The sequence below is a fragment of the Python bivittatus genome, unplaced genomic scaffold, assembly GCF_059951505.1.
Source record: "Python bivittatus isolate LINGU-HERP-01145 unplaced genomic scaffold, Pbiv_v1 ctg000480_np1212, whole genome shotgun sequence".
Lineage (NCBI taxonomy): Eukaryota > Metazoa > Chordata > Lepidosauria > Squamata > Pythonidae > Python > Python bivittatus.
In genome coordinates this window covers 27,898,842-27,914,229 of record NW_028277075.1, presented here as the reverse complement: position 1 = coordinate 27,914,229, position 15,388 = coordinate 27,898,842, and the positions used below count along the sequence as shown (strand labels likewise).

Here is a 15,388-nt window from a genome sequence, read left to right as displayed (position 1 = left end):
CCGGATGTACAAGCTGGGTTTCGAAGAGGCAGAGGAACTAGAGATCAAATTGCCAACATTCGCTGGATCATGGAGAAAGCACGAGAGTTCCAGAAAAACATCTACTTCTGCTTCATTGACTATGCAAAAGCCTTTGATTGTGTGGATCACAACAAACTTTGGCAAATTCTTAAAGAGATGGGGGTACCAGACCATCTTACCTGTCTCCTGAGAAATCTGTATGCAGGCCAAGAAGCAACAGTTAGAACCGGTCACGGAACAACCGACTGGTTCAAAATAGGGAAAGGAGTACGACAAGGCTGTATACTGTCACCCTGTTTATTTAACCTATATGCAGAGTACATCATGAGAAATGCCAGGCTGGAAGAATCACAAGCTGGAATTAAGATTGCAGGGAGAATCATCAATAACCTCAGATATGCAGATGATACCACCCTAATGGCAGAAAGTGAAAAAGAACTAAAGAGCCTCTTGATGAGGGTGAAAGAGGAGAGTGCGAAAGCTGGGTTGAAACTCAACATTAAAAAAACTAAGATCATGGCATCTGGACCCATCAATTCCTGGCAAATAGAAGGGGTAGAAATGGAAGCAGTAACAGACTTCATTTATTTGGGCTCCAAGATCACCGCAGACGGAGACTGCAGCCATGAAATTAAAAGATGCTTGCTCCTTGGGAGGAAAGCTATGGCAAACCTAGATAGCATATTAAAAAGCAGAGACATCACCTTGCCGACAAAGATCTGCATAGTCAAAGCTATGGTTTTCCCAGTAGTAATGTATGGCTGTGAGAGGTGGACCATAAAAAAGGCTGAGCGCCGAAGAATTGATGCCTTTGAACTGCGGTGCTGGAGAAGACTCTTAAGAGTCCCCTGGACTGCTAGGAGGTCAAACCAGTCAATCTTAAAGGAAATCAACCCTGATTGCTCATTGGAAGGATTGATAATGAAGCTCAAGCTCAGATATTTTGGTCACCTAATGCGAAGAGAGGACTCTTTGGAAAAGACCCTGATGCTGGGAAAGATTGAAGGCAAAAGGAGAAGGGGACGGCAGAGGATGAGATGGTTAGATAGCATCACTGAAGCAATGAGCATGAAACTGAGCAAACTCAGGGAGGCAGTGAAGGACAGGAAGGCCTGGCGCAATATGGTTCATGGGGTCACGAAGAGTCGGACACGACTTAATGACTGAACAACAACAACAGAGGCTCAGTTCAATGGACGAGTGGGTATATCTATTTTCTATTTGCAGGCCATATATTGTCATTGAAACATTGGGTGCACTTTGCCAAAATCCAGTGGTGTGGAGGTCATGACCATTTAATTTCTCCTCCCAATTTTTTGAGATAAAGTACTTGTTTGAACCCTACCTTTATATAATAGCTAGGTTCATATACAGTGCTAAGTCTTCATCCTTTTTTTTTTTTTTTTTGCTTTTTGAACAAACTGGGGCTTATTCAGTCTATTAGGGCTACCACAGACAGCCACTAGTCTCTTTGCTGTCATCATCATCTGGAATTTGCCATGCTATGGTATCCTACATAAGCCATAGTTAAACAAACCATACCTTAGGGTTATATAAGAACCAAATATTCACTCATACTTTCCATCATTTCTGTGATGGAAGGCATGGACAGAAAAAAAATCGATTCCTTGAGGATATACAGGACTTCCTTCCAACTTGCACGGCATTATTCAATTTGATGGTGGCTAACAGTTGCAGCTTCAGTTCACATTTATTGATTTATATCTTTTATTACTCCATTAAAGAAACAATCAAGCTGCATGACCTGGATAAACACTTTAAAGATCCTTCAGTAACAAAGGACAAGATAGTCAAACTTCATGTACCCATACAAAAGGAAAATCGATTGTGGAAGAATATCCTTAATTAGACTATTTTCAGCATCAAATATCCTTAATTAGACTATTTCCAGCATAAAATAACATTCTTAGACCACGTTTGTTTTTCTCTTGAACAATCCTTCCTGGACTTGCTATTTCAAGCCAAATCCAAGATTTATAGCATATATTGAATATATATTGAGATTTGGTGTTTTACCAAAACTAGGTTATCTTTCCTTTTGCAATCTAGCTTTAAAAGTATATCACAAAGTACTCAGTAAAAGATGGAATGAAGTAATATTAAAGGATATACCAAATAAACTTTGCAAACTGCATGAAAGGCCTTGGCAGTTGGCAACCCTATATGAAACTGTCTGCTTTGCAATGCAGCATTCTTCTCACTTCATACATAAGTAAGGTCAAACTGCCATCTTCATAACACTAGCAAGACCCACATACTTTACTGTGTAACATCCCCCCTGTATCTAAAGGAAGCTTTGAAATGTATCTCATGCTGATGGGCTCAGGCATAAAGATAATAAACTCATTCAGGCTTTTCCATGTTTAGAGAACAACTAGAGTCACACTGTTACAGTAACATAAAGGGCTAATTTACAGGGAATCCATGACTTTGACCAGCTGATGCCTATGTAAAATTTACTTGGTATCTGTGCCTTTGATAAACCAATGTCTATGTATTGTGCCCCCTCTATGCCAGATAAGCAGGTGTCTTCATTTCCAAGATGACATCCTCTACTTTCTTACCTAGATGATTGTAAAGCAATTATTCAGTTAGCCTATACGGGTAGTCCTCATTTAGCAACCACAATTGGGACTGGCAACTTGGTTGTTAAGCGAAGCTGTCGCTAAGTGAAACTGCAACTGTGCTTATGATCTTACTTCAGCTTTCCTTTGCTTTACAGACTGTGAAGGTCGTAAATGCGAGGACTGGTTGTAAAGTTACTTTTTGGAACGTAAACTGACCTTTTCCAATCCCATGGCCACTGTTGCATTTTCCAAACTTGCTGGCATATTGAGTGCAGCACTTTCATAGCATTGTCTTTTAGTATTTTAAATAACTCAGCTGGAATACCGTCATCTCCACTAGCTTTGTTGTTAGCAATGCTTCCTATGGCCCACTTGACTTCATTCTCTAGGATGTCTGGCTCAAGGTCAGTGACAACACCAGCATGGACATCAGGGACATTAAGATCTTTCTTGTATAGTTCTTCTGTGTATTTTTGCCACCTCTTCTTAATCTCTTCTGCTTCTGTTAGGTCCCTGCCTTTTTTGACCTTTATCATGCCTGTCTTTGTACTAAACGTTCCTTTGATATCTCCAATTTTCTTGAAGAGATCTCTAGTCTTCCCCATTCTATTGTTTTCCTCGATTTCTTTGCACTGTTCATTTAAGAAGGCCTTCTTATCTCTCCTTGCTATTCTCTGGAAATCTGCATTCAGTTGCTTATATCTTTCCCTTTCACCCTTGCTTTTCGCATTCCTTCTTTCCACAGCTATTTGTAAAGCCTCATCAAACAGCCATTTTGCTTTCTTGCATTTCTTTTTCTTTGGGATGGTTTTAGTTGCTGCCTCCTATACAATGTTACGGACCTCCATCCATAGTTCTTCAGGCACTCTGTCTACCAAATCTAATCCTCTAAATCTATTCATCACCTTCATTGTGTACTCACAAGGAATTTGATCTAAGTCATATCTGAGTGGTCTAGTGGTTTTCCCTACATTCTTCAATTTAAGCCTAAATTTTGCAGTAAGAAGCTCATGATCTGAGCCACAGTCAGCTCCTGGTCTTGTTTTTGCTGTCTGTATAGAGCTTCTCCATCTTTGGCTGCAAAGTATGTAATAAATCTGGTTTCGGTATTGACCATCTGGTGATGTCCATGTGTAGAGTTGTCTCTTGTGTTGTTGGAAACTGAGCTTCAGTGAAACCTAATTTGTGCTGGACTGTGCCTCATAATGGCCTGCTATGATTTTTAAATGTACTTCCAAATTTTAGATTAAAAAATGCAATTCTAATTGCACACCGAGTCAGAGTTTGGAACTGTTGATCTGTAGAAGATGAAAGGCAGTACGAACATTACACAAAATTAAAAATTTTGTATGTGTGTTTTTCCTAGCCGGGCTGTGTGAATACAACAGAGATGGACATCAGAAAGTGTCGACGTATGAAGAATCCACAGAGGGTCAAAAAGGCAAGCCTTTTCATCTCATCCCCAAAGAACTTATAAACCATGCTAGATGAGACTTTCAGAATTTTACTGGATATATTTAGTGCTGATCTATATTAAGGTGTTGACATCAGTCTAATGAAAAATAACCCTCACTTCAGAACATTACAGGCAAATATTTGTGTAAAGTTTGTTTATACATCTTTATGGACTGACATGAAATTATTATTTTTGATGTTATCCAAAGGCCTTTGAGATAAACATAATGTCTTTATATATCCTGTGATTACATCTAGAAAAAATGGATATAATTACACATACTAATTTTCTTTTGTATATAATATCCATTCCAAATCACCGTTTTCAACTCTCATATATATACACTTTTATAATTACAGTAATTGCAAAACGGTTATTTGTTTTGGGTTTTCCAGGACTAGAATTTCTGTTCAAATATACACATATATCTGTTCTTTGCAGAAAATAATGGATATATATTCATGATAACAGTCTGAAGCTATGTTCATTATCCAGTCCCATTCTAGTCCATGGGGTATAAGGACTTTAGTTAGAACTACCAGTTTAGGTTACGCGGATCCTGATAACCATGAGATGGCAACAGAGTTAGAATTTTCATCCAGATCTTTGCAGTCCCAATCTACCAGCCTACCTTTAGCTCATCCATTTCTAGCAGCATGAGTTTTACCTACTGCTCCTTACCACCCAAGCTAGGTGCTTCATCATGTGGAGATTCAGCTTCCACCAGCACTCTATCTTATTAAAGAAAAAAAAGAGACAAATATTTCTCTCTTATTATTTTGATTGGTGGTGGAGGCCATTAAGGGAAAGGCAGACACAAGAGTAAGAAAAGATGGGGGTTCTCAGCCTGAAACAGCTACAGGGTTTTCCCCCAATAATTATTTAACAGAAGAAATGATTGAAAACAGAATAAAATGCAAAGGATTGCGGACATTTCTGCTGAAAAGTTTGGATGCCTTTTAAAATTAGCTGTTGCTAGAAAGGGGCTGCTTGTCTCTTGAATGTAACACCCACACAGGACTTTGCTCTGTTTATTTTCCTTCCCTATTCGATTGCATCTCCCCTTCATTTAATCTGCATTCAGTTTTCCACTCTCCTTTTTCTTTCCTTCTTAGCACAGTTCCCCCCTCTCCTTGGCCCACATCGTTCCTATATTTTTCCTCTTGTATGTTTACAGTTTCTGCTGGAAGAAGGGGAGTATGTGTGAGTATTGTGCATTTCTGGAATGGTTTGTGTGTGAGAGAGAATGATTGATAGATAATTTTATAAATAGGGTAGCTCATTTGACAAGCAATTAATTTTAATCAATAACTCATTTCAATTAGTTCTTAATTGTTTGTTGTTGTTGTTCTGGCCTTGCCCTTATTTGGAATATGACTTCTGGCAGATACATACACACACACACATGTAAGTGTTACACATGCACACATTTATTGGGATGGAAAAAACTCCAGGATCAACGCTGGCCATCCTTGGTGGGCAAGGTGGGGAACTGGGCGTTGCACAGGATTTTTATCCATGTATTATTTCCTCTTCCATCTTCTCCTCTGGCCACTCTTCCATTAGGGAAGAGATTGTTCATCCTCCTTTTGAACACATATGATCATTAACCATTTAAGGGTGTGTAACCTCTCTCTACTGCTCTTATGTACCAAATTATTCTCAACTTTTTATTACAGTCAGTTTATGGAGTGACAGAAGATAGTCAGTCCCAAAGTCCTGCACATATCCCTTCCCAACCAATTCGCAAAACAACAAAAGATGACGTCCGAAAGCAAGTAAGCTAATTGGCTTTGAAACTGGTCTTTTGCATTTGAGAAATGGATTGATTTTTTTTTTTAAAAAAATATTTCCATAGATGTGGGACATAGTCTTGAGTAAATAAGAAATTAGAAATTTGTTTCTTCCAATAATTACAGTTATGGGGGGCATTCAACAAGTACATCAGCTGAACCATTTCCTTCACCCTCCTTGCTACCATCCCCTTTGGTTCTACATGGTTTGAGGGATGCACATCTGCAACATAAAGCAGAAAAGAACAAATTACTTAAAGTTGATGGGGAAAATCAAAGCTGAAAATGCACTTCAAATGTAGAGCAGAGTACCTGGAAACTTTGGATTAGAGTCCATAGCTTTCAGTGTATTATGATGCAAATCATGTGAACCATCAAATAAAATCGACGGCATAACTACACGTCTATGTAGCTGAGTATAGCTGTTTCTTCAAGAGCTGTTTTCATTTCTTTTCTTCAGATAACATTTCTGAATGTTCAGATAGACAGGCATTGTTTAAAAATGTCTAAAGTAGCAGAAAGGTAAGCACTCCAATTCATGTCATTGTCACTGTTGTTGCTATAATGCTTCTCTGCTAACACCATCGCTTCCTCTGATAGTTGCAAAAGCATGCTTTCAAACCTCAGGAACCAGCTGCCTATGTATACAAGCTTCCTCCCACCAATAGTGTATATGCTGGTTTAATAGACTACTTCAGCAGTTTGATCCTAGTTTGCAATCACGTTTTAGAGAGTTTGCTCAAACTAGGATTTTCTACTTCATGTCCATTATATTCTATTACAGCAGGTTTCTATATAATTGTTTCCAAATTTAAAGAACTTAATTTTTGGATGCAACCATAAAAATCAGGGTAGTTGTGGCTCACGTGTTCTCAACCAAAATTAGCCGTTTCAGATTCATTAAGAGCTTCTACAAACAACAAAAATGCAATTTAGAATTACAGTCTAAGGCTGTTTTCATACATCACACACAACTCAACAGATTCCATCATCTTGAAATAATCTGCCCATTACAACTATGCTTTGATGAGAGAAATATATAAGATAAAATGTCACCAGTGATGTTTGAGATAAAATAAAGTTGGATGGAATACCAAACTACTGTTTACTGTCATGTGTGTGAGCCTCAGACTGGTTAAACTGGTTGCCCTTCCCTTTTCCACATTGTTCTCTTGTGGCTGCAAAGAGATCAGAAAGCAGAATTCTCTTTGGAGCTCTGGTTTTTCTGAACCATGCTTTTTAAAAACATGACATCAGCCATAAACCCTGCATATTTGTCCTTGCTTATTTGTCAGCCAAGCACATACTCTCATCCTAGCTGCACTACTTATGTATGTACTGGATATCTTGAATTGTATATGGGTAGGTAGTTAGGTAGGTATATATGTATGGATAGCTTGGATTGGAACAACCTCTAGTGACTGGTATGCAAAATGGCATGTTAAACTGCTTTGAGTTCCTTAGTTAAGCTGTAACCATACCTACATTTCAACATGTCAATATTGATATAATGTGGGCATTGTTTCCTGTTGTGTACTTTATTAATTCTGATAAACAGAGGATATACCTAGATCAACATAAACTAATTGTTTCTATGAATTAGCAATTGGAGCTTTGTGAAATGAGCTAGGGATCTCAGGAGTGCAAATTTCTGTATTTATCCACTTAACAACGATTGGATATGCATAAAGAAAATGAATGTGATTGCTGGCCTTTTGCCATAATAAGAATCCATTCATTCAAACAGTAAATATGAAAAATGATGGAAGACAAAGAAGGTCATACACAAGCAAAAACAAATGAAACCACACTACAACTAAATGAATTAATAAAACTAGCAACAAGGAAACTTTAATATAGCAAAGCTAAACCAACAAGAACCTTCAAATGGCTCGTGGATTCAAAATGTTCTCACCGGACACTGAAAAAGAAATAAATGACTGAAATAAACAGCTTACACTGTTCTTGCCATTATTCTTAATTTCCTGCATTGCTTACCATTTCATTAGAAAACATTCCATTCACAGTGGCGTTGTTTGTCCAGTTCCCACTAGCCTTTACAAACGCTGGTACCTTCTTTTCTTTTTCTTTTCCATTTCCCCCATTGCTTCATTTGCTGCATATATCCCAAAGTGAAAGCTTTTCCCTCTTCTGACTCCTAATCTATAATGGTCATGAAATCCAGTTAATGAAATGAGATCAGACAGCGAGGGCCAAAAGACCCTGAGGCTGAATTGCTAGAACTTCTGTTAGTTATGAAATATCGTGATTCTAATGCCTGGTGATAAAACACCAGCCTTTCCGTGACAGTCTCAAGAGAAAACCACTTCTCACCAGCAGCCCTGTTTTTGATTTTCAAATGTGTAGAAATACAAAATACATTTAAAGCATTTTTAAAACTTTCACCAGTGTATTTGATTTTCTTTTTTCATGTTACAGTTTAATTGCTTATTCAGATCAGTACATTGATTATGACCCCTTTATAACTCCTGCGGAACCTTCCAATCCCTGGATAAATGATGACTCTGTGTTTTGGGACTTAGAAACAAGGTAAAAAATTAACACTTTTTAAATGGAACGTCGTTCTGTTCTGCATTAAAGCAAAGGCTGCCAGATGTGTGCTGCAAAACCCAGATGTACACTAGATGGCAGCAAAGAGTCAAAGTGTTCTATATGACTTTGCTGCCCCCAGCAAGGAATATCTGGTAACCCTGCACCAGATTGCCTTACCCCATGGGATAAAATAATGGCAAGCTATAGCAGAAGAGCTTAGTATGACCAAACCAAATGTCATTTGACTCCACCCCTACTAGAACTGTCTCTCTGTGTAGCAATTTCACCATGCTCTTATAACATTTCTTGTCATCTTATGCAGAGCTTTGCAAAGAATGGGAAGGCATGCCAATATCCATTTGCGCAAAATGCTAAGTCCTACGATACTTACGGCTTGCCAAGTCTTACAAGCTGTGATGATAGAGCAGTGCCTTAACTATCAGTAACCATGGTTTACCATATATTAACTAACTTAACTACCTTCTGAACCAAGATTAATGGCTAGTTTATGCTTAAGCAGCCATTAGTCCTCCAGGTAAGCAGTGCAGGGAGCAAAAAGATCTGCTTTTGTTCCTGTAGAGGATATAGATGCTTTAGTTTGAGAACAAAGGGGATCAGAAAGTAAAGCTGCTGGAATACCAACCAGAATTATGACTAAAAGTTCTAGCTGGCTGTGCTCCATCACCTGTGACATTTTGGTGGGTGAATACTTTAACCGTGGTTAACATTAAGCCATGCTTAGCATGTTGTGTGAGGATGATTTACATAAGATTGGATCTAGGGACCTTGGGGGCATGTTCTGGGCACAGAATGCTCCCACTGCAAGAAAGCTTAATGGGTTCCCACTTCCCCACACCTTGAGAAGAAATCACTTCCACAAGGAAGATCTACTGCTGATTAAAAACTCCACAATCCGTGGAACAGCGATTCTATATACATGTAATATTGCATACTGTATTTATGACACCAGTTTATTCATATGAAATCACAACCATTGTTTGATACCAGTTTATTTGTAAGACATTACAACATTTTGTCTTTTTCTACCATAGTCTTTTTTGTTATAAAGGCAGTATGTAGTGGATAGGTAGACTATTAGTATTCTTTCTACTTCACATTGCCTTGGTATGAAATTAAAAAAAGAAAAACGTGGGAGACATTGCAGCTGCAATTCCTTCAACCAAAATGTATATAATATTATTTCATTATAGCAAAGATATAACCATTAAGAATATATAAATATTGTTATCCATTGCTTGCTGTTAGATAAGAAATGCACATCTAAGTATGTGGTTGTACAGTGTCACTCATAGGATGGGATCAAACACTGCTCCAATCAAAAACTAAACCACATCATGCTTATCATAATGTATACATCTAGCCATTTTGGCTTGTATGTCTTAGTGTTTTATAGGAAGTAGGCCAAAAACCCCCAAATCAGGACTTAGCAAGATGCACAAATTCAGCAACATAGTTCAATCCTATAGTTGTCTACTGAGAAGTAAGCCCTGTTCAGTTTTGTAACACTCAGTCCCAGGTTAATATGTTTAGGGTACAATCCTAGATTTTCATTTGAAAAAGGAGGAGCCCTTACTTTCTGTAAGTCAACTGTAATGGTCAAACTATAGCTGTACCCTTGTGTCATAGCATGACTTACAGAGGGGATGACTGGTCTGTGCTGATCACATGATGCATTACATATAATAGACGTGTATTTATTACATCCCCCCTCCCCCCAAATCATAGCTATCCTTTAACAAAAGTTTGGAGGAGTATTCTGGGTAGAAAAATGTTGTCTTGTGCTTTTGATGTTCTAAACAATGTTTTTCTTTAATATCAGCCTTTTATTCATAAGTACCACCTATCCAATGTTTCTTTCTTTTCTGAGATTCTGTCAAGGAAGCATATCATCAGTTTTCAGACATACAGATTCCCTTGCTCTCAGAAATCAAAGGGGTATTTACAAGTATTTTCTCCAGTTTCATTAACTTGTAATCCTATTGGTGGATATTTTCAATTGAACCATCCCAAATGAATATTTGAAGATTTGACAAGGAAAAACCCATTGATAGTTACAATGGTTTCCTCTCTATCCCTTTACTTAGCAAAGAGCCTTCCCAGCATCGGGTCAAAAGATGGGGCTTCTCTATAGATGAGGTGTTGAAAGATCCTGTGGGGCGTGACCAGTTTCTTCGATTTTTGGAATCAGAATTCAGTTCTGAAAACCTCAGGTAAAGGTTATAGTGCTGTAACCTCAGCACTGTAGTGGTTATACTGTAGGTCTCACACAACAGAAGCATTCACCGATCTCGGAAATAAAGGTTGAGGGGAGAGCACAAGAGGGCACGCGAGGAAGAATACTACCCTGGTCTATAGATTAGTTGGCTGAGTGCCATCAAATCAGAATTGACTCCAGACAACCACATGAACAACTGCTCCTCATTTTCGCCTCTCTCCAGAAATAACCTGTAGCACTTCCAAGGGCAGTTTGGAGATTAATAGAGACTAAAATGGTCTTTGCAACCATCCTTATTCAAGGATACTTTGGAGGGATTTGGATAGAAATTGAGAAAAGAGCTTCCCAACCACTAAGAAATTTCTAATAGCGTTAAGATGGTTAATAGGCAGTTTCTGAAAGTGATCAGAAAGTGAGGTATGTGAACTTAGTGTCCTTGAAAAGGTTCTGCCATGGTTGTGAGCAAGGTGGCTGATCCCTTCATCGCCCAGCACTCAGATCCATGGAGGACCACTGTCCTGCAGTCTCCTCACAAGGAGCAGCCGTCCGGAGCACATGTAGGCAATCTCCCATCCTCTCCTTATCCAGAGAGATTCCAAGGGACTGGTCTACTCACTGTTTCCTTGGTCTTTGCCGTGGTTGTCAGCTCTGCTTTTGCGGAAATATCTTCAGTTTGCCATACCTCCCCCTGAAGTCCCCAACCACTAAGAGATTTCTGTAGATATTTACTAGATGCAGTGTTTCATGTAAAAAATCTGATTTTTCACCATTCCAATTTTCAGTGGGAAAAAAGTACTTTCTCCTGATAAGCTGGTCACCACATTAAAATTACACTTTGTTCACTTGAATCTTCCCTTTGATGGCCACTGCCAGCAAAAGAGTTGGCTGATGCCAACATCTTCCAAGGTATCAAGAAATATGGTCAGAAGAATTTAGAAGGCTAACATCTGATAGTGCCTTTTCAGCAAATAGTTTGCAGAAGTAGTACTGATTACTTGCCTTCATAAAGAAGATTGACATCTGTAACAGACATCTAAAATTGGAATCCCATCTAAGGTTTTCTTTAAGCCTCATTGAAATGCACGCAGCTTGTGCACATAGATCTGATCTGTACTGTGACCATAGGAAGAAGCAGTGGAATTTTGTATAGTCACTAGCTGTATGCACGCAACAAGTTAACCAGGTCAGTTACAAACCCAGTGGCTGCATTTACACAACATGCTAAGCTTGCTTAAATTTAGCCCTTATTAGATTTTTGATGGCTTGGTGTGCTGTATGAACTGAGGATATTTTATGAGTTTATAGTTTGGGGCATAGACCGGAAAATGGGTCATTTCAGTAACCACATTAATTTGTGCAAACACAGACTCTGAATCGAATTCCAATTCACAGACTTGACACAGGCCATTTCTCTATTGATTTCCCTGCAGGAACTTCTTTACTGTTGTCAGCATTATGTCATAAGAGACTGACAACCCAGCTCTCTCATTTAGCCAGGGAAGACATTCTGAAGGTATCTGTGCAGGCGGAATATATCCTGTGACGTCCTCAAGACTTTTGTTAGGAATCCAGGAAACTTAGTACATCTGACCATGATTCCATTTAGCCCAATATTGCCAACCCTGACTGGCAGCAGCTCAAGGGCCTTACTTGGAGATGTTGGTGATTAAACTGGGATCGTTTGCATGCAAAGGTTGTGCTCCATTACTGAGCCATAATCTTGCATGCCATCTGCATATGGCATAATTAGGACTGCATAAACTCCTCCCCCTCAAGTTCTTTCTATTGCTCTCCCTCATCTTGCTCTCTTACTTACCCCTTTAGTTTAATTTTTGCTTTTATATCTCCAGTTTATATCTCCAACATCTGTATCCAAGTGCATACACTGGAGTAGTGTTTCTCAAAGTGTGGTACAAGGACCAGTGGGGGTCCCCCCAGACCCTCTCAGGGGTCTGTGAGATCAAAAATATTTGCCAGCCTATGCTGAAAAATAATGCAATAGTAAAATCCCATCAAACAATATGAGAAGCGGTAGTGGCAGCAAGTGCGTCAATTTTAATTTTTAATAAAGTAAATATTGATAAGTATAACCTATACAAACAAAAGCTCTTTTGGTGTCCTTCATAATTTTTTTAAGTGGGAAAGGGTCCTGAGAGAAAAAAGTTTAAGAAACACTGCACTAGAGCAAATAAAAACAGACAGGAAGCTGCACAATGTGTCTTTTATATATGATAAAGTTTGGTGCACTGGTTACAGTGTTAGACTAGGAGCAGGGGGACCTGAGTTCTAGTCTTCCCTCAGGCATGGAAGCCAGTTGAGTGACTTTAGGCCAGTCCTCTCTCTAACAGGAAGAAGGTACTGGCACACTCCTTCTGGAAACGGTAACCAGAAAGCTGCTTGGATCTGTCCATGCAGTTACCAAGAACCAAGAGTTGATGTGATGGAATCTAGCCATGAGAAGACGATGAACGAGATGAGACAGCTGTACAGGAGCTACAGTTTGCCATAGTGACAAAGCTCAGGTATATTGTCTGAATAAAGACCCAGGCACCCTCTCTCATAAAGATAGGAAGTTATCCAAGTTACAGGCCAGTGAAAGTAGTGCAAAGGCATATCTAATGTGATCTTGAGGCTTGAGATTGGCCAAAAGATGCTCCAGTTAAGAGCTTGGCTATTAATGATTACTATCAGTTCAAGTGCCACTATTTCTCAGCTGGTCTGATGTCATCCATCCAATCTGATAAATTTCAATCTTCACAATCAGAAGTAATTCTAAAAAATAACTTGCTCCTTGTGGCCTTTCTTCTGAGTTCTCACAGTTTCTTGAACTCGCTCAGACTAAGAGAAATTTTGGAGAGCAGCTCCTGGACATTATCAGAATGAAAGAGGTATTCTTCCTGAATCTGTCTCAGCATGGTTTAATCACTCCAGATGGAAGCCAGCTAATTATATCAATTCATTAATCTCCCCATCACAGTTGAAGTTCTTTTTAAGGACTAGATTCAACAGCCTTCTCTCAGCACTTCTGTATGGGAAGTCCTAAAGAGATAAGGCACTAGAGGTGGAAGGGAGGGGAAGACAGGTTGGCTATGTAGATGCAGGTTACTAGTACCTTATCAATTAACAATTCCAATCTGTTAAAAACCCAGTATGTTTATTGAGACCTTCTAAGATGGACTGAAATATTTTGGTGTGAGTCCAGCAACCTCTTGCTCAATGGTGGAATTATAGTTCTGTTTTCCAAAATAGTTACTTTGAGGTCTGCTATAGTGTGTTGTGGGAGGCTGAACTCTGATACAACTTTGTCCTAATGTCAAATTTGTGTCCATTAATTCTTTTGTACAACATTTGTCCTATTTGTCCTACGTAGAATCCAGAGGGACTTTGCTGGCAGATAATGGCATATATCACATTAGAGAAACACCATGTGAAAGCTCGTCTAATCTTGTGTGTGTACTTGTTGGGGCCTGTGATGGTGCTGCTGGAATAGATGTGGCAACAAAGACATCTGAGTTTGTTGCAGGGTTTGGTTCCCATTGTCCTGTTGTTTCTTGTTGCTTGTGAAAATCTCTTTTAATTTGGATGGCTGTCTGTATGCAAGTATGAGCAAGTAGGTGACACCAGTGGTGTTCTGTTGTTCTATTTCTGTGATCTGTCTTTTAATAGGTCCTCCTTGGAAATTGATCTATTGATTGGTCTATTGATCTCGTTGAATGGGTACCCACTCTCTTGAATGGCTGGTTTAATTCTATCAGTTGAGCATCTCTATCAGGTGGGTCAGAACAAATGCAATTGTAGTGTAGAGCCTGGGTATAGATGATAGATTTGGTGGAAGCTGGAAGCATATAGTTATACATAGTGATCTGTAGATTTACTTATAATGTGGTATTTATGTAACCATTGTATAGTTTTATGGTAACATCAAGGAAGTAGACTTGTTCTGTGGATAGTCTAGGTTGAAGTTGATGTTGGGGTGGAAGTTGTTGAAGTCATGATCAAATGTTATGAGAGATTCATTTCCATGGGTCCAATGTCATCAATAAATCTTAAGTATAGAAGGGGCTTCAGGGGTAAGAGTTAAAGTATTGTTTTAGGTCAGTCATGAAGATGTTGGCATATGCTTGAAGATGAAACATTTTATGAATTTTTGTCCTCAAAACAAGTTTAAATTAATTAATTATGTTAACCTCCCCCTCCCCCCCCCCGTAAGGGACACCAACTTTCCCTTACCTCTTCTCAAAATGGAAGTTGCAGAAGAGTTGGAGATTTTTCAAGGGGTTCTTTAATTTTGCTCTTTAACCCTCCCCTCCATTCCTTCTCAAAAGGACAAGAATATTGGGCCACCCTTTCCAGGAGTGCTCTGGGGAAATCCAGACCTAATAGCAGCCACATACAACCCATGAATGGCTAACCCTGCACTGGTGGATCAGGGAATCCTGGCATCAGTCAGTTCACCTAGCAGCACATGGAATTAGCAGCAGCATTAGTGAACAAAGTCCAAAGCTTGCTGAGACAATAAAGCAGTAAGCTCAAGAGGGGAGCTATTATGGAAGTATAGTTTCACGGCCTAAAGATGGCCTCATCAAAATTCTGCAGCCAGTAGGACCAAGTGAGCAGTAGGCTGCTGGTCTCTGAACTTTCAGGATCCCATGGGAAAGATAAGCTATTTCAGTATTTTGCCTATAGCAACAAAATGCCGAAGGTAATTCCTGAGGGGAATCTTCACCATCTGTCTCTGGAA

The 15,388-nt window shown here is 39.1% G+C and overlaps 1 protein-coding gene across 9 annotated transcripts in view; it reads left to right on the top strand.

The window, feature by feature from the left end:
• The window catches only part of RGS6 (regulator of G protein signaling 6), a 250,205-nt gene that overhangs the window by 190,127 nt on the left and 44,690 nt on the right, over positions 1-15,388 (top strand). For 7 of the 9 annotated variants that reach the window (XR_015797013.1, XR_003084542.2, XM_088145566.1 and 4 more), the window contains 5 exons: positions 3,976-4,050; positions 5,745-5,843; positions 6,319-6,380; positions 8,298-8,408; positions 10,517-10,642. Coding sequence is in view for 7 of the 9 variants with exons in the window: in XM_088145566.1 (XP_088001692.1) it covers positions 3,976-4,050; positions 5,745-5,843; positions 6,319-6,380; positions 8,298-8,408; positions 10,517-10,642 (473 nt within the window). In the remaining 2 variants the exon portion in view is untranslated. The remainder of the gene's footprint in view (positions 1-3,975; positions 4,051-5,744; positions 5,844-6,318; positions 6,381-8,297; positions 8,409-10,516; positions 10,643-15,388) is intronic. The other 2 variants (XM_088145564.1, XM_088145565.1) reach the window with 2 other exon arrangements.